The sequence below is a fragment of the Microtus oregoni genome, unplaced genomic scaffold, assembly GCF_018167655.1.
Source record: "Microtus oregoni isolate MIOR12 unplaced genomic scaffold, Mior012 000014F_ref0000157, whole genome shotgun sequence".
NCBI lineage: Eukaryota > Metazoa > Chordata > Mammalia > Rodentia > Cricetidae > Microtus > Microtus oregoni.
The window spans coordinates 20,062,954-20,082,915 of record NW_024543073.1 but is presented as its reverse complement, the minus strand read 5'-3'; the positions used below and the strand labels follow the sequence as shown (position 1 = coordinate 20,082,915).

The 19,962-nt window shown below is 44.4% G+C and overlaps 1 protein-coding gene across 1 annotated transcript in view; it reads right to left on the bottom strand.

The window, feature by feature from the left end:
* Positions 1-19,962, bottom strand: part of Iqgap2 (IQ motif containing GTPase activating protein 2) — a 283,844-nt gene that overhangs the window by 33,053 nt on the left and 230,829 nt on the right. Inside the window, exons 18-25 of the mRNA XM_041663248.1 lie at positions 15,928-16,011; positions 14,504-14,575; positions 13,499-13,568; positions 11,729-11,937; positions 7,975-8,124; positions 4,880-5,043; positions 2,322-2,546; positions 141-281 (exon numbers count right to left, since the gene is read on the bottom strand). Of these exons, the coding sequence (XP_041519182.1) occupies positions 141-281; positions 2,322-2,546; positions 4,880-5,043; positions 7,975-8,124; positions 11,729-11,937; positions 13,499-13,568; positions 14,504-14,575; positions 15,928-16,011 (1,115 nt within the window). The remainder of the gene's footprint in view (positions 1-140; positions 282-2,321; positions 2,547-4,879; positions 5,044-7,974; positions 8,125-11,728; positions 11,938-13,498; positions 13,569-14,503; positions 14,576-15,927; positions 16,012-19,962) is intronic.

Below are 19,962 nucleotides of genomic sequence, written 5' to 3'. Positions count from 1 at the left end.
TTACAATCATCATTCCTGGCTCAAGATCATCACTTTAGACAGCAAACCACCAGGGAGAATGCCTATCTTTACTCCACGGGCTTAGGTAATATTCCAAGAACTTCCGCAAAGCCTGCTAAAGTCACTAGGGATCAACTTACGGCAGCAGATCGAGGGAAGAAGTGATTGAACTCAGGACTTTGTCGGTGACCTTCCTCAGGTTTTCGATAGATGCCTCCAGTTTATTCTTCACCTCCGGGTATGTCAGGGCTTGCTCTGTGGTCACGTCGTAAGGCAGCTTGCTGAAGATACGACAAGGGTTCAAATGAACAGTGGCTAAGGTTCATGTACGAGCACCAGTGTCCCACCAGCTGACTCCGCAGTCAAGCTCTGCAGATGAGCTGCAGGTTACCATGACTCCGCCTAAGGAAGACACTCTAATGCAGCTCCCACTACCACTGGATCAGGAGGGACTACAAGCCTCCCTCTTAACTCTAATGGAAAAAGAAAGCATGGACCAGGTTATGTAGACTCAGCTAACCTATCTTTTCTCTCTTGCTTCTGTCGGTTCTCCCTCCCTCCCTCCCTCCCTCCCTCCCTCCCTTCCTCCCTCCCTCCCTCCCTTCCTCCCTCCCTCCCTCCCTCCTTTTGTTGCTAACTGAACCCCACAGCCTTGTTCATGCCAGGCAAATGTTTTTCTAGTGAGCTACAACCTCCACCCCTATTTCCTTAAAGTTTCTGAGATGGCCTTAACACAGTTGAGGCTGGCCTTAAACTTGCTATGGAAGTGAGTATCTCAAGTTCCTTTTCTGTTGCTTTAACAAAACACCATGACCAAGACAACTTAAAAAAGAAAATGTTTAATTTGGGCCTTGTGGTTCCAGAGGGTTAGTGTCTGTAATCACCACAGCAGGCAGACAGACATGGCGCTGAGAGCTTTCATCCAGATCCACAAACAAAGTAGAAAGAGCTAACTGGGAATGGCATAGGCTTTTAAAACTTCAAAGCCTGTCCCCCAGTGACATACCTCGTCCAAAAAGGTCACACCTCCTAATCACTCCCAAACAGTTCTACCAACTGGGGGCCAAGTATTCAAGTTATGAGCCCACTGGGACCTTTCTCTTTTAAACCACCACAGCAAGGCTAGCTTTGAAACCCTGATCTTCATGCCTCTGCCTCCCAAGTGTTGGAATTATAGGTGTGTTCCACCATGCCTGGCTTTTTTCATTTTTTTATGCAATAAAAATCTAATGTGTTCATTATAGTAAAATAAATAAATAAAAAGCAAACAAAAGTGGCACATAGGCAAATAACCTATTTTCTTATCTTAGTGAATAAACAAACCCTTCTGTGTATGATGTATAGGCCTCACACACTCATGGGTACAAGGAAATTTGTGTACATCCACATCCCATAGGAATTCCATGTGTGTGTACATACATGACCAATCTTTAAAAAGGAAAATGGGTTATTGTGCTGAAGTATAAAAGAAACATACATCATGAATCTATTTCCAGTGTCAATAAATACAACTCTACACTTCCACTCCAAACAGGCACCTCCTCCAGTATGTGGTATAAAAGCATTTACTAAGTAAACCGCCACAGTAAATGCTTTGAATTTCTTGACTTTTCATTATGACAGACAGTGCTATGAGAAGCACCTACTTAATTCTCTGAGCATCTTACTTCGTGCGGCATCCTTTTGAAAGAAAACAAAAGCTTGGCCTGCTCAGATTACAAACTACCCCCAGAAGAAGTCAAGCCCACCGGGAGCATTGCTGTTTACTGTTACTCACAAGGAAACACACAAAATATTTTTGGTCTAGATTTAGAAACATGAAGAGTAAACAAAGAAAGGAATTATTTATGATGGAGTTGAGGTGGGGATCAGTTGCTTCTGAAATGGGAAAATACCACTGGGTATTAAGAAGACCAAGTGTCTGGGTGCTGGGAACTTGCTCAGTAAGTAAAGACCTTACTGTACCAGCATGGGGGACATGAGCTCAGTGCCAGAACCTACATGAATGATGGCGAACACTTAAAATCCCGGTTCTGGAGAGACAGAGACAGGAAGACTGTGGAACTCACTGGCTGGCCAGCCTAGTTGAATTGTAAATTCCAGTGAGATCCTTTGTCTCAAAAAAGGAGAAGAGACAGACACGCACACACACACACATACATACACACACACACACACACACACACACACACACACACACACCATCACCACCACCACCACCACCACCACCACCACCACCAACAAAACCAACCAAAAAAACAAAACTCTAAGAATTAATTATCACAAAGCAAGCCAAAGCCAGCATCGCCCTGCTTCGTTACCTGGCCTCTCCAGTCTGTGTCTCCAGTTGGTTCACCCAAGCCTTGTAGACCTCCACAGGGTTGGTGTTGATGATCAAAGCCTTGTCTTCAATGATCTCTTTCACCACTGGAGCCAGGAGCTGGCGCAGGGTATTCTGTCCCCGGGCCCCTCTGTTGAAGCTGACCACCATCTTGATGACTGTAGGGTTGCCCGTCACAATGTCCTGCACTTGGTCCACCTTTGACCTAAGCAAAGCCCAAGCCAAGACAAAATGAAGCTGCAGCTTCAGAGTCATTCTACAGGGAGGTGTGAGCTGCAAACAGACCACAGCTAAGAGGACCCGGGACAGCTAAAATGACCATGGACAACTAAGATGACCGGGGGCAGCTAAAATGACATGGGACAGCTAAGATGACCTGGGACAGCTAAGATGACCAGGGGCAGCTAAGATGACCCAGGGGCAGTTAAGATAACTAGGGGATACCTAAGATGACCTGGGGGCAGCTAAGATGCTGGAAGGGCAGCCAAGATGACTAGGGGATACCTAAGATGACCAGGGGCAGTGAAGATGACCTGGGAAAGCTAAGATGACTTGGGGATACCTAAATGACCTGGGGGCAGCTAAGATGATGGGAGGGCAGCTAAGATGACCGGGTGGCACTGCCCCTCTCTTTACCACATTTGGAAGACACCTTTCTTGGTTCAATGAACTGTCTTGACATCTTCAGATCCTTCTCAAATTCACTGCCATGAGGCTTCTAGCTGCATCCCATGGCTGGGCTACCTGGCTTTGAAGATCTCCTCTTGATTACTCTCCCTTTCTACTTTCTATTCCCGTCCTTATTAGATCTAGGCACTCCTTTTTATTTTTTCGGCAGTTATTTCTTTAGATGTTAAATCCTCTTTTGTGTTCTTAACCAGTTGCACGGCCTAGCAGGGGGATGGGGTTGCCAGTGGTCCAGCCAGCTACAGTCGCCAAAGCTGTGCCATACCATGCTGCCCCTCCTTCACTTATGCACAGAGCTCGAGGCTCTTTTCCTTGGGAACTGTCCTTGCATCTGAGTTTCTAATCCACACCTCGCTCCTAGGGGCCACGCTGGAATTTATTTCCCTTTATATATTTTCATCAACATGATCTCTATTGTTCAAACTCGGTGTGGTAAACCCACAAAACACCTTTTCCCTATGACTCTCCCTAGTTCTCTGACTTGTATAGCTTTGTTTCATTCAGTTTATAAACTGTGTTCAGATTAAACAAAACAAAACAAAACACCACCACCAAAAACAAACCAACAACAATGTGTTCAAAAACCTTCTACTCCTCCCCAGAAGGTAAAGAGAGGGGCTAGAAACACAGCTTAGCAGTGAAAAGTGCTTTGTAGCCCTCCTGAGGACTCTAGTGTGGGTCCCAGGACCCATGTCTGGTGTCTCACAACTGCATGTAACTCCAGTTCAGGAAATCTAATACCCCCTGCTGGCCTATGTGAGCAGACACACACATAACACACCTAACATGTGCGCGCACACACACACACACACACACACACACGTACACACACCCTGTTGACCTCTGTGAGCAGACACACACATAACACATGTACACACACCCTGATGGCCTCTGTGAGCAGACACACACACAACACACACACACACACACACACACACACACACACACACACACACACACGCCTTCTCTCGGTATTTCTTATAACATGGCCCCAGGCTACCTTTTCAGCTTCACCTCCCGGTACTCACCAAATCACTCCTGATCAGACAAATCTATCTTCATTTCTGCACCTGTGCCCATGTTCTTTCTACCCTTTTCTAGCTCTTGTAGTGATGCCTCAAAATTTGGGTCAGGCAGCTGCTCGTTCATAAAAATTGAATTCACTTGACCTAAGTGGAACTTTCCTCTACATCCCTCTGACCTGGCATGTGTCATGAAAATTATTTCATTGCTACTTCATAATAACTAGTTTTCCTACTGTTATGACAGCCAACAAGGGAAATCCCTCATTCACTGTCTTACAGATCTCTGAGTACACAGGTGTCCAGCTTACATGCGTCAGAGGCCCCTGGGAGCTGGCAGAGCTTATGGCCCCCGGAGGTTGCAAAAACAAAGTCTGCTCTCGCTTGTGACATTTCTTGTGCATTTTGGGGAACTAATTTATTTAGCTACCCATATAATTTTTATATTAGCCGAGTCAAAAACCACATCAGCAAAATCTGCTAAAATTCTAACAGGAAAGGAAAATTTAGCAGTGATCATAACCTTCACCCCCTCACTGAGGGTGCTGTCACTCAGAAAGTTTCCAAGAAGCTTCTGATCGTCAGCTGTTGCAGACATAGACAATAAAAGCTGACTCAGCTGGGTCTCCAGGAGGAAAAATCTACAGCTAATAGCTCTGACAAACCAGAAGCTCAACCAGCAATCAAAATTCCGTTTCAGTCCCACAAAACTCAACCTACTTCAACCTGAATTCCAGTGCAAATTCCACTTAAAGCGTTCTCCTAGCCAGCCTGAGCAAACCCACCACTAACAAGCGTCTGGGTGCTTTCCCATGAATTTTATACATACTTGATTTCTTCCTCCAGAGCGGTTTTGAAAAGCTTGAGCAGCAGGTACTCTTCCCTCTGGTTAGAGGCGTAATTGTACAGTGTGAAAATAACAGTGTCCATGAATTTAGTTGACTTGTTCTGTGGCATCTGGAAGATCAGCTTAGCCAGGTATGAAGGGTTGGTCTACAAGGCCAGAGGACAGAAGTCAGCCCCATGAGCTACAGGTTTCTTATATATACGAAAGCAGAACTTGGTATTGGACTCCCCTCTCTTCCATGACTTAATGCACAATGAGAAACAGACATGTTCTTAGCACACAGCCTTTAAAGAGATCAGCTAATATTCCAGGTACAGTGGAGGAAGCTCCACTTGTGAATTAGCAGATATAAATGTTCCTCATTACATGTTTGCTTACTATAGTTATCTGTTAATTCCATTTTTACTTTTAACCATTGAAGTCAAGTACTATTGTTTATTATAGAGATGCAGAAGGGGGTGGGCTCTAGAATCTGGAATAGAAGAGAAAGGAACAGACTAAGGCTCAGCTATACAGACTAGCCTACAAAGACTGATGGGTAAATAGAAGGAACTATATAGCATCGTCTGAGTATAGAAGGAGAAAGAAGAGGCCTGTTCATGCATGGGGACAGTAAGCCAGCCCACCATGACAGTCCATAAGGAAGGAGAAGGTATAAGCTGGGAGGCTGAGGAGGTAAGTGGTCAGGACAGGCAACCAGGGAACTCCCAGAAAGAACATGAATCAAAACAATAACCACAAAAAAGAGATCAAGAGATTGACAGGAGTTGAAAGACAACAGAGTTCCAGTGAAGACAGACTCACTAACATAAGAGCCAGCCTTTGGTCTAAGCGCCTTCCTCTGGCAGCTACGCAGACTGGGTGGAAAGTAAAAGAGAAAATATAGCTTGTATAGGGGGAGGAATTCACACACAAAGATGGACTACTCTTAATTCTCCTCACGCTCATGAGTAAAGAAAATGTTCAATGAATACATTTGACAACTAGTGTTCAGCTAATATGCTCTAGCAGCCTGACCAGAAGGTTTCCATGACAAACCAGGTTCTGGTATATATTGCTACTTAGATTTAGTTTTGTGGTCAGAGTGATGGGTTGAAGTTGTGTGCACAAGATGTCCAGGCACTATTTTCTGCATTTTTTGAAATTACTTTATTTTATTTTTGTTTTTTCGAGACAGGGTTCCTCAGTGTAGCCTTGGCTATCCTGAAACTCACTCTAGACCAGGCTGGCCTCCAACTCACAGAGATCCACCTGCCTCTGCCTCCTGACTGCTGGGATTAAAGGTGTGTGCCACCACCACCCAGCTCTCTTCATTATTTTAAAAAATTTAAGTGTGTATCCACTTGTCTGTATGTGCACTATATATGCAGGTGTTGTTGGAGGCCCAGAGAGCGTGTCAGACACCCTGGGACTGGAGTTACAGATGCCACCTTAGTGGGTGCTGGGAACCTAATGGGAGTCATCCGCAAGCGCTCTTAACCACCAAGCCATCTATCCAGCCCAGGATGATGCTTTCTTGATAGACTGATTTTGGATTTTCAAGACAGGCTTTTTGTGTAGCTTTGGAGTCTGTCCTGAAGGTCGTTCTGTAGACCAGGCTGGCCTTGAACTCACAGAGATCCGCCTGCCTCTGCCTCCTGGGTGCTGGGATTAAAGGCGTGCGCCACCACTGCCTGGCAAACAGAGTAATCATGCACACTGGAACAATCATTCTATACACGGTCCTGGACCTTTTCAACTCTCCATTAACGAACCTCATGTTAGAACACGGTCAACACCACAATTCTTGGCCAGCGACTGCGTTCTTACCTTTCTTACAACAGAAATTCTACCAAATTTTGAAATTGTAAGAACCTACAGAAACTTGTAATTTCATAGATACAAAAAAAAAATTGGCAAGTGTTTAAGATTAAACACCCAACCACTGGTTGAAGACTACTCTTAATTAGACAGACAAGAAAACTGCTTAAGGCAGTCAGGGAATGGGGGTGAGGGTTGGGGGTGGATGTGTGGGGGGGTGGGGGGATGGGGCGTGGGTGGGTGCTGCTTCTCTTCAGGAAAGGTTGTCAGGTTGGCAGTGCACGCCACAGGCAAAACTAAGCATTCACATTTTTCCTCCTATGCTGCCACATAGTGGTCATCAGAGGCACTACATGTTCCTAGAGGACCACCGCTACCGGCATTAACATCTTTGCTCTCAGTGGGGTTAAGGCATGTTTATGGCTTGTGCAGCGAGTTCTCTCTTGGCAGCCAATCTCAGGAAGGCCCTCCAGCAAAGAGCCAGGCATCTCCAGGCCTGAAGTCAAACAACGAACAACAAACCATCCCTTTTTGGGGATGATTTTCCCACCGTTGTGGAGGCTGCTGCTATGACTTGCACCTGCCCAGGTTCCTTTGTGATTGACTAGTCAGACTGTCAGCAGGTGGAAGGAGTAGTCAGTGAGGAAACTAATCAATAGCTGGCCAATCAAAGTCCAGTCATAAACTTATTAGCTAGTACTAGAGTCCTGGATGCAATGTCAAATTACGCCTCATGCAGTTCACAGCAATGCCACGAAATAAGAGAAAATAATCCCACCTCTCTGGCCCTGTACTCCAAAGGAGGTCTGGCCCTGGCACAGAATTGCTTTTCTATTGGCTAGTTTTGCCATGGTTGGCACGACATCCAGTAATGGCTGTTGTCTTCACTATTAGATTTATGTTGCTTCTGCAGGTCACTGAGGTATCGTGCAGATGTGAAGGGAGTAGGTCTGAAGGGTAATGTGTCCTGCAGTGTGTCCACCACTTACAAACTGGGGCTGAGTTTTCCCATCCGCAGTATGGGAAGAATGACAGCCTGATCCTCAGGGTTAGAACAGGAATTCAGTGAGTTAATCTATGCAAAACACCCAACGTGATGGTTGGTACTTAGTAAAGTACGTTCTAAGCTACTAAAAACCTGTTCTATTAAAAGCTGTTATTATTTTGCTAACATATAGCACATAACTAAGCTGTTGGCTGAGGCATGGGGGAAGAGCCACAAAAGGGAAACATTGCTTATAATCCAAAACCCACCATGAAGAGTGACCCACGCTCACCTGCAGAAGGTAAAACAGTTGCTGGTATGTCTCTAGTGTTTTTCTTCTTTCCTTACTCAAGCTTTTAATCCCCTGGTTGTCAGTGTTATTCAATATTTCCATTTCTCCTCCTTTTTTCTTATTTAGCTTTTTGCTGTGTGAGATTACATCCTGTGAAGAATTTTATGACGTTATTTTTACTCCGGTACCCTTTACCACCTCCCCCACCCCCACACGCACGCACACACTGCTGCAAGGGTAAATTTCTGGTTTCCCTCATCTGGAAACAAAGGACAAGAGGACAGCAAACTCATGGACAGCACCTTGTGGGTGAGCTCAGGCTCTGTCACAGACACTGTGGTGATCTGAATGAAAATGCTCCCCACAGGCCCATAGGGAGAGAGGCTCTATTAGGAGGTGTGGCCTTGTGAGAGTGGATGTCACCCTGTTGGAGGAAGTGTGACACTTGGGGTGGGCTTTGAGATTTCAGAATCTCAAGGCAGACCCAATGTGGCACACTATTCTTGTTGCCTGCCAGTCCAGATACAGAACTCTCAGCTACCTCTCCAGCACCATGTCTGCCTGCACACTGACATGATTCCTGCCATGAAGACAGTGGACTAAACCTCTGAACTGCAGGCCAGTCCCAATTAATGTTTTCCTTATAAGCATTGCCATGGTTATGGTGTCTTTTTACAGAAATAGATACCCTAACTAAGACAGGCATTCTCCAAAGTGGTATGCATTTGCTCTCAGGATTTAATGCAGGCGCCAGGAAAATCCAATGGAGAAGATACTCTTTTTAAAACATGATGATGGAACTGCAAGGTATCTTCACCCACAGCGGAGGAGTCAGACCCCTACCTCACAGTACAAGGAACTCGGAACAGAGAAATACATACAGGAGTGGGAACTATCAAGCCCTAGAAAGGAAAACTAGCTGACAGTTTTGACTTTAGATTAGATGACAGATTCCTTGATATAACACGGAATACAAGTTACAGAAGGAACAACAAAACTGTCATAATCAAAGTTAAAGTTTCAAGACTTAATGGATAAGATGAAATGCCTACAAAATAGATAAATAAGCTCTTACTACTAAAGACTCAACTGTCCCCATACACAGAGGACCTGAATTGGCATGTCCCCTAAGAGATACACACATGGTTAATAAGCATAACGAGATATTCAACATTCATCTTTTGTTTGGGAAACATAAGCAAAACTAAATTGTATCACTTTTTTTTCTTTTCCTGATTTCTTTCTTTAATAATAAGAAGTTAATACTATTTTACGTACTATTTTTTCTCTCTTATCCTGTAAATCATTTGCCTGCCCTTAGGTAGTCTTCAGTGATACTTCTTAGTGGCTGTATACTATACAAGCCAAGCCGAATTCATGGTTGAAATGGTTAATCTTTGTCAACCTAACTGGATTGGGAACAGCCCAGGAGGCACATCACTGGGCACTCTGCGAGGGTGTCTGCAGAGGGCTTTAGACAAGGAGGGGAGCCCCAGCCTCCATATGGTGGTTCCATCCCATAGGCTGAAGTCTTGAAAGAAAGTGGGCCAGCCCCAGCCTGCATCTCTCTGCTTCCTGACTGCAGAGGCAGTGAGCACATTCCTGCTGCCATGGCTCAAGCAGCTGCTCCCAGCCACGGCAGACTGTGTGTTCTGCGAGCCAGAAGGAACCCTTCCTTAAATTGCTTTTGCTAGATTATTTCTTATTGCAGAAGCAATAAGAAAAGTGAATAAGGCATCAATCCCCAGTTACCTGGTGTTTTAAGCTGTTCCTCATTTTTGCAGCACCATAATATATGTGCATCCACACTGTTCTAACCTTATCATCAAATTAAACATGGTAATATCAGTGATAAGATAAAAGGCTTTATATTTAATGATTATCGGCTTAGCTTTTAATAAATGGTGGATGTACATTTAGTGTTTGAACTTTCTGCAGGGAGGGGTGAGGGCTTTGCCATGTCCCATGGCCAACTCCTGGGATAAGGCAATCCTCTTGTCTTAGCCTCCCCAGTTGCTAGGACCATAGGTTCCTGGCTCAAAAAAGAAAATTAATTTTGGTTCACAAAGCTATCAATTATTAATGAATACTTCTGATAAAACCAAGCCAAACCTCAAACATTCACAGACATGCGGGTATCTGCTACATGACTGCATCTCTATAAGCTACACAGGGTTTAGCGGATCTGCTGATTTTGCACTAAGCCTTTATTTTGAGATGAAAGGAATTTCCTGTTTACAAGTTTATGGACCAGCACAGCTGCAGTGTGAGGCCATAAATTAAGGCATTATGAAAGCTCTTTGGGGCATATCACACTTTTGAAGTTCTCATGAAAATGAAAAGTACAAATAGACAATGTTTGAAAAGAAGATCAAGTGATTTTTTTTAGAAATTAACAAACTGTACTTTTTTTTTTGAATGTTTAGAGAACATAATTCCTATGTTACAAGCTGCTTTACTTACATTTTTTTCCTTTTTTTCAACCCCCCCCCCCCTTTTTGTTTTGTTTTGTTTTTCGAGATAGGGGTTCTTTTTCTAACGGTCACGGCTGTCCTGGAACTCACTTTTAGACCAGGCTGACCTTGAGCTCACCAAGATCTGCCTGGCTCTGGCTCCCAAGTGCTGGGATTAAAGATGTGCGCCACCACCGCCCGGCTCCCTAATGTTTTTATCAGGCCTGGAGTATGAGGGTGGGGCATCCATGCACCCATGTGCCAGGTGCCCCTGTGGCTGCCACCCTCAACCATGTCCTAGATCACCGAGAACTGGCTATCTAGCTCTGACTCACGGGCCTCACCAAGCTCCATCCTTCAGCTCCCCGCCTTGGCCTATCAGTTTTCTGAAAACGGCTGGGGCATACAGGAAAATAACGAGGCCAAGGGAGAGGGGGTCTAATTCGTTCCCGAGGAATAAGGACTCCCTTTCTGCTCTTCCAACACGCCCCATAGATTACTTGAAGGCCACTAATGACACAGTGTCACCCTTCAGGTGGCATTTTGGAAACTAGAGGGATATTTTGGGGGCTCCTAAGTGGAAGGCATTTGTGGCTCCTGGTGGGTGGTGAGGGTTAGGCCTTTTGTAGGGTGATGAAATGATCTCGCACGGTAGAAATATGGAATGGCTATCTGCTCATTCACACAGGTGTGCTTGTGAGTACTGGAGTCCCAAATCTAAGTGTTCTGCATAGATGCACAATGTATTTTTCCATATACAATGTCAACAGACGCTTGATTTTCCGGGATTGCAACTGCTGTGGATATTGAGGGCAGACTACACTCGTCCGGGACGCTGCAAGGAACTGGGAACTCGACACTGACTATACCACCCTTCAATGTATTAGGATCTTCTGCTGCCCTCTTAGTTTGTGGTGAGTCTGGGAAAAGGCCCGAGTCCCCAGTAACTTTATTGTGCTTCCTGTTGTTGTCACATTCATGCATCTTCCTATTAAAACATGTATTTTCAAATGGTGAAATACTTTATTCTGTATGAAGGCCTTGGCTTTATTATCAAGGTATATATGTATATAGGTTTTAGCACCTGTGAGTCTTAGTTCAGAAACTATGTTACCCTGAATGAACCCAATCTTGTCAGGATACACAAGGCAGGAAAACTAGTAACTTATAATAAAAATGACAAATGAGGTTTGTAATGACTTATACAAAATTCCCAATGTGCTCTCCTGGACCAGGCCTCCAGAACGCATGCACACAGGCATCTTCTCTCCTGGAAGCCGAGGCGGCTGCTGCCCACTGACCTCCAGAGTGATCCTGTTCTTCACCAGCAGTCCAATCTTGATGTCCATCAGGTTCAAGTCTTTCTCCAGCTGCTGGTTGGCCCTGATCTTCGTCACCACTTCTTCGCGTAGCCTCGCTACCTCCAGCTCCTCCTGGAAATCCAAGTCGCTTTGGTCCAACAGGTACACGAACTTTCGGATTACTGTTAAGGGGGGGTTTTCAGAGCCAACTGTGAGGGGAAGAAGAGGCATATTTTAACTGTGAGTTAATTAAAATTGTAATTTTAATTAACAGCCGGCCCTGCAATTAAAATATTACTGCAAAAATAAACCAACTAAAGCATGCCGTCTGTGGCGTGGGTCGCTCTCCATCGTAAGAGCAAGATGGGTCGCTCTCCATCGTAAGAGCAAGATAAGGGAGCCCACATAAACAAATGCACAAACTGATAATGCCAGGCTCACTGTTTTCTACTTATCTAATACTCATTCATCAGCCCTCTCCCTCACCAGACTCAGACACGGAGCAGACAGTCCTATCTATGGCTTATTGATGAGGAAAGAAAGTTAACCAACAGACCTTAGCTCTAAGACCTGGTGGCTGAGCCAGATAAGAGATTAAAATTCTGACTGCAGGAAGAAGTGGTTTCTCTCAGCACACAGCATTCCTGGAAAGGAGCCAGAGTTAGGGGAAGGCCAACAAGGGAGCGGGGACTCTAAAGATCAGGCAGGAATCAATGAAAGAATACACGAGGGAATACTCTGCTTGACAGAAGTAGAAAGATGGTAGAAATGGAAATTTGGTCATTGTCCTGTTAAGCGTGGACCAAGGGGGACTGCCGAGAACCCAGGGTGGACCAACCACAGAGGGCATTTGTGTAGAAACTCTAAGAGCTTTTGCTCTCATTCCCTGACATTGTGACACTTTTCCACGTGACCGGAGATCAGCTTTGGTTGGGTAAAACAACTACTGGGGACGACCAGTTAGAAGAAGCTAAGAAGAGGACTACCTTGCTGTGTGATCATCTGGCTGGCTGTCCTCAAGAGCCCTGTCAATCTTCCTGACACTTACATCTTGATACTGTGTGGAGTCTGACTAATGTATACTGACTGGGCACGAACTCAGCATGGACCACAGACGTTATCTATGTCATTTTGAGAATCTGTGCTAGAGAGCTGACCTTGGATGGTGTCTGTGGTTACGGCCCTTGGGAGAGGAGACTGTGTTTGGCTTTGCTGTTATTTATCTTGAGACTGGGCCTTGAACTCATTATAGCCTAGGATAGCCTTTAACTCCCGATCTCCTGGTCTCCACTCCACATGTTGAGATTACAGTGTGAGCCCTCCATGCCCAGCTTGTTTTGTTGCTCTTTATATCTATTTTCAAAATTTCCTACATACACATATTTAATCCTTAAAATGGGAGGAAAGGATCAGGATGGGCAGTGAAGTAAACACCTGAAATGTAGCCCTATTTCCTTATATGTCTTTTCTTTCCCCGTAGCTCATATCTAAGATAAAATGGGATTTATGCCAATTCCACTCCTTCTGAAGAAGCAATGACACCCAGTCTGCCTTTCCCTTTCCCTTCTAACAGGCGGTCCATTTCTGTCCTATCTGCCCCGTGCTCACTTGTTCAGACCCAAAAGCCGGCGATGACCAAAGTCTGTCAGAGACTGCATTTGTCCTTGGTTCTTGGGACTGTCTCTGCAGGCCATAGGCTGGAAAGAAGCGTCCCTGCTGGTGAGGAAGGAGTCCAGGCTCTGCCCCCTCTGCTTCCTCGTGCCCACTTACCTAGGGCTTTGTAGTCATCTCTGGCTTTGTTTGCCCGCAACAGGGATTGTATTTTCACAATTTCATTTTTCTGCAAAAACATCGAGAAGAGTCAGGATCTCTTGTGGTTCTATTTGCTTCATTATTTTAGAATTTAGGACTTTTAAGAATTTAAAATATTTAAGAACTGATATTTAGATGTAGCACATTTAACATTTATTCTTCCATATTGTGGGTCTTTATTTATTTATTTATTTTGGAAGGAGTAAAATAAGTTAGCTACAAACAAATACAAGAGAGACTGTAGGATTATCTAAATAAGGAAACCAAACAAGGGGAAGGACGCCCAGACCCTAAACGATCCAGTCAATGCCGATAATTGTATTCTCTGAAGATTCTGACACCCGCCCCCCCATGAGGGTTTTGATTTAAACTAATCAGTTAGCAGCTAGATGAACTGTACATCCCATGTTAGAAAACATATGCCTAACCTAGGCCCTCTACATATATGTAACAGTCATGTAGCTTAATCTACTTGCAGGACTCCTAACAGTGTGAGCAGGGGCTGCCCTAGTGCTTACTGTAAAGGGAGGTGCCAAGCCCTACTGTTTGGTTGATATCCATGGGAGGCCTGCCCTTTCCTGAACAGAAATGGAGGAGGAGCAGATTGGGATTGGGGCAGAGGGGAGGTGGGGAAAGGAATGGGAGGAGAGGGAGAAGAAACTGCAGTCAGGATGTAAAAATAAATAAGTAAACTTAATAAATAAAAAGCAAGGAAATACATGGCTAGAATGTTCTCTCTCTGGTGTTAGACTCTTCCTTTCACCATTTCTTCTCTAATCCTGACTCAATGCGGCGTCAGGGTTAAAAGGTGAGCTTCCGTTACTGCCACATTGAGCTCTGAGGTCTGTTTATTCCCAGGTGATCACCAGCATTGTTTAGTCAAATTATTCAATATTAGCAATCAATTAGTATTGATTTAGCTCATTCTTAGCCCCAAAGGAAAGCTATGAGCATGTGTCTTACATGATCTTCGAAGTACTGCAGCCGTGAAAGGTAACTTTTCCTCGCCACTGCCATTCGGTACCAGGACTGAATCTGAAATACAGCAGAACAGAGGAACCATGGTGACCACCACACCTCAAGGCAGACCACACTGCCTTCCTAAAACTATTATCTGCTGAACACCAGCGGCCTTGCATGCCTGTGAGTCCAGCACCCAGGAGGCTGAGGCCAGCCTGGTCTACATACATGACCCTATGCCAAAGAATAAAGACTAATACCCTACCAAATAACAGATGTCAAAGCCCCCCTTCCTCCCTCCTTCATTTCTAGCTTCTTTGGTTGTTTTTTTCTTCTCAAGGTTCTTAAAAATACATTATATGTGACCCTTCACCTCCCTGCCTTAGTAGGAAAGGGCTGGGTTGGGCTACATAGTTTAGTTTTCATCTCAGCAAGTAAAAATCAAGAGACCAAGGTACTCTTCGGCACTATGGTCAAACTAAACTAAGTCTACAGTTTCTTTCATCATCACTTGTACATACAACCAATAACCCTTAGGTTTTGGTTTTTTAACTGAATTTACCCATTGCGTGTGCTCACACGCATGCATACCGTGATGGATGCGTATAGGTGGGAGGACAGCCTGAGGAAGCCTGCTCCCCTCCTCCACCATGTATGAGTCCTGGAGATTAAACTCAGCAGTCAGGCTTAGCAGCAAGTGTCTTTACTGGCTGAGCCATCTCCCCGTCCTTGAGGATGCTATAGGAAAGCTCTCAAGAGGTCTTGGTGGGAACCACTGGTCCCCACTGGTCTAAGGGAATGGGTATATATCCCACAGCGGTCACAGGACAATACGCCTGAATGACTGAAGGTACAATGGTTCTAACCGTCATTCTCCGCCCTCACGATTTTAAATATCTTTCCAATTAACCCATTTCGATTTCTTTCTGGCCCCAGAGTTCCAAGTTGTCAACCTGCTTATTTTGGTTTAATCCTTTTGCTTTTAGCTAAGAGTGGCCACCATGGTACCTTTTCTGTCAATGGCTCAGAGCTAGCCACTGGGTCAACACTGGCTTGGCATTTGTCTAGTAACTGAGGGTTTCTGCTGGTGTCTGAGCGGTCTCAGTACTGTCAGCAAATGCAATAAGAGAAACGTGAAACCAGACTGGATAGGACAGGGAGATGGTCCCAGCTTCGAAAAAAAAAATCAATTTGGATGTTCCAGACAAAGAGCTGAGCACAATAAACACATTCACATTCGATTCTCCTAGCCACATTCAGCAAGTGAGATCATCACGGGTGGTTTATCAGCTCCCCTGACGATGCTCCGAGTCCAGGACTGACTTCCAAGGCTTACGCATCTCTTTTTAACAGCTTTGTCTTCTAGATTCAGGGCAAAGATGAACTGTGACAGCCAAGCCATTAGTATGGCCAGAAATGATACTGACCTTCACAATGGAGTCAACGTTGCCAGTGAACACTTTTTGTCTGCTCAGATATTCTTGTCGCTGTTTACATCCCTTCCAGAAAGCCTGGGGGAACAGGAGGTGAGAGTGACTGACAGTGACAGTTCCCACAGTTGCTTTGGAAGCTGCAAGCACAGGGCATGTCTCAGGAGTTACTTAGCTGAGACACTAGCAGGAGCTGGCCGTCCCCTCCAGGCCTCCTCTGGACACCATGTCCAACAGTGGACACTTAGCTGGGGCAGAGCACACCAGCTGATGTGTGAGACAGAACCAGAGCTGCAGCAGGCAGAGAAAGGGGGAATCCATGGCCAGTTTGGCACCCAGTTTTCTAACTGAAAGCTGAATTTTATCAGGGCCCTGGGTGACAAAAGGGGACAGTAAAGAAATTCTTCTCATAGTATTAGCAGGCTTCTATTAACAGTATTGTTTGGTAGAATATAAAATGCTTGAAAAGAGCGAGTAATGTCTGATTACCTTTACTGTACCAAGTGGTCTTTGGTGGGCTGGACGAGGAAGGAGAGCACATGACTCACTCGTGACTGAATCCCTAAGGATATGCTTATCATCGCCAACTTCATTTCATGTGTTCCCACATAAGGTAAGACCTACCTCTGTGTCTGTCACCATTTCCGCCTGGTTTCTCTCCAGCGTGAACTATGCTTTTGCACTATGCAGATTTCTAAATCTGTGCAACATATCTACCCATATGAATGCCATTATGTATTAAAATACAAAGATGTCAATATGTACGTATCATCTTCTTCCTTTTGATAAAATCAGATCCAACAATACACCAAGGCTTGCTTTCTCCTCAAAGTTATATGAAAGGCTTCTACTTAACACATACATGATACATCCATGTCAGCACAGAATTAGAGAAGGCAGAACCTACTGGAATCAAAACTTCAAAGCTGAATGTAGAATTTTGACAAATTAAACATAAGGCATATAGTATTCTTCCTCTGTATAGATCAAAATCTCTACTAACTCAGCTGCCTTGCTTTAGAAAATATAGACGCACTGTAACTTAACAATTCCCTACCAAGGGACATTAAGTTGTCACTATTCCCCCCTCCCCCCGCAAACCACCTTCTACTCAAAGGACAGGGAAAATATGTATCCTATTTCCTTAGTAATGGAAGTCAAAACTAAGCAATTTTAAAGTTCCCCCAATTTTTATACTTTTCTACATTATTATTTTTACATTTATATAGTTATTAGAGAGTGTGTGTGCATATATAACTTACAGGAGTCAATTCTCTCCCTCCACTAGATGTGGCCTGGCAGTGAGGAGCTTTACCCACTGAACCATCTTGCAGGCCACTTTCAATATTATTACAGTCATATGAATTGATTTCTAATAGAGTTCATGATCTTTTATTAGTTTAGGAAACAAATTAGCAGTATGTAGCTCAGGCTAGCCCTGAACTCACAATCCTTTCGCATCCGTTTGCTGGGGTGCAGGTATGTGGCACCAGGTCTAGACTGAAAAGTATTTTAAAAATGAGATGTGTATCTGGGTGATTGTGGCGCACGCCTTTAATCCCGGCACTTGGGAGGCAGAGGCAGGAGGATCCCTGAGTTCAAGGCCTGCCCAGTCTACAGATCGAGTTCCAGGACAGCCAGGGTTATACAGAGAAACCCTCTCTCAAACAAAACAAAACAAAACCAAAAAGAAGAAAAAATGTAGTTATAGCTCAAGGGGACCAATGGGCTGGTTTACAAGGAGGAAATTCATTCTATATGCCAAAAATAAACAAAAACATTATTAAAGATGTTATTCATGATAGCCAAATATTAATTTATTCAAACATGAATAAACTAAAAAAGAAATAAAGGAACAAAAAACGAATTATACTATTATATTTTGGGGTATATTAAAAGAATAGAAAGATACTTAACATCTGAACTGGACAGTTAAGTCATAATAAAGATGCTTGGTTCTGAAAACTAAACCAAAGGCGAACAGAAGCTCAGGCTGGAGAGTTGTCAGGAGATAGAAGACTGGCTGTTCTTTCAGGACTCAGGTTTGATTTCCTGCACCCACACTGGGGCTTACAACCATTTATAACTCCAGTAGCAGTGGATATGATGCCCTCTTCTGGTCTCCAGGGGCATGAGCAAACTCATGGTACATAATACATTCAAGCAAAAGACCCACACAAATGAAGTTTAAACTAAAAATAAAAAACCCAAATGCAAAACAAACCAAAATAAAAAATCCCCCAAGACTTCAATATAACTGTTGAAAATAATCAGAAATTGAAGTGATATTTCATTTGTATTTTAATAAATAAAGCTTTCCTGAAGTTCAGAGAGTAAAACAGTCACACTGATCAGTCTTACAGACCAGGCAGTGGTGACACACATCTTTTATCCCAGTAGCCACGTTAGTTTGCCATAGAAACTGGGCGGTAGTGGTGCATGCCTTTAATCCCAGCACTAGAGAAGAATATAAGAGTGGAGGAGACAGCTCTCAGCCACAGTCTCATTCTGAGGATTCCTGGAGGCAGGATCACCATTTCGGACTGAGGTAGGGGTAGGAGCCAGTGGCTGGCTGTTTTGTTTTTTTGACCTTCACGTTGAGCCTTGATTTCTATCTCTGATTTTTATTAATCATGCTGCAAGAAATGGGATTAGCATTTTGTCAAATGATTCGGCAGTATTGGTTGAGATGAACACAGGAGTTTTCTCCTCGAGCTTTTACGGTGAAGACTAACTTATATACAGGAAGACAAATGGCCTGAGGGTTTTGCTAGCACCTGCAGGGTGGATTTAACAGGACCACAGGGACTTGAGGTTCTGTATTTCTCAGAGGCTTCCTGCAATGGTCATGCTGGAATGTGGCTCACACGTGAGTAGTAAAGACACAAACAACCACAGCTAAAGCATCCTTAATCAAGTGCTTATCTAGAAACGCTGCCTGGGATTTGTGGTAGTGTGGCACTTGCCTGCCTTACTGCACCTGATTGGTTTAATAAAGAGCTGACCAGCCAATAGCTAGGCAGGAGAGGGATGGGCATGATAGAGAGAGTAAGTGGGAGGAGAAATCTAGGCTCGGAAGAAGAGAGAGAGAGAGAGAGAGAGAGGAGGAGGAGGAGGAGGAGGAGGAGGAGGAGGATAGAGTGAGGGAGAAAGAAAGGGAGATGCCTGGGGCCATCAGGTCAGCAGACATAGAGTAGGACATATGGAATGAAAGGTAAAAAGCCCCGGGGAAAAATATAGAGGAAGAGAAACAGGTTAATTTAAGTTATAAAAGCTAGCCAGAAATGAGCATAAGCGAAGGCCGAGCATTCACAACTAACAATAAGTCTCCATGTCAGGATTTGGGAGCTGGTTTGTGGCCCCAAAATAGAAAAAGCCCGGTACAAATATGGGGGTAATAACGGAGCACAGAAGCTGCTACAGAAGATGTAAAAAAAGACAAAAGTCTCCATCATGTAGCTAGTTAGAAACAGCTTTTTAGAGTGAAACCATTCTCTGAGCTGCTATGGGAACTTGGAAAATTTATAGCAGTCACCTTATTCTGTTTGCTGGGACCACAAATATATTTACTGTGTGATGCTGAAATACGGGAGATTGCTCCTTTTCTTTCTATATTTTCAATGTTAATCTCCAGAAAACCAGGCCTGCTGAAGCAGCTGTCTCGCTTGATGACGGGTACCCAGAACTCTAATCACACTTTAAGATTGGGATGTAGCTAGGAAGCTCTGAACAATTTTTCACCCTCCTTCTCAATCTAGCCACCCACAAGGCTAAGCCTGGGGGTCAGCACGCTCAACAGCTGCCTGAGGTGAGTCCCCCACTTTGCAGCCCTCGGATTCTGAAGTTGCTTCACACAGTCCTCTCTTCTCTTTACCTGGATGCTTGGGGCCTTCTTGCCTGAAGTTCGGTGAGCCAGTCACTCCTAGGCATGGGATTTCTCATTTATGTTTTACTTATGTGTATGCCACATGTGTGTGGGCATCTGCAGAGGCCAAAACAAGGTGTTGGATCTCTCAGAGCTGTAGTTACAGG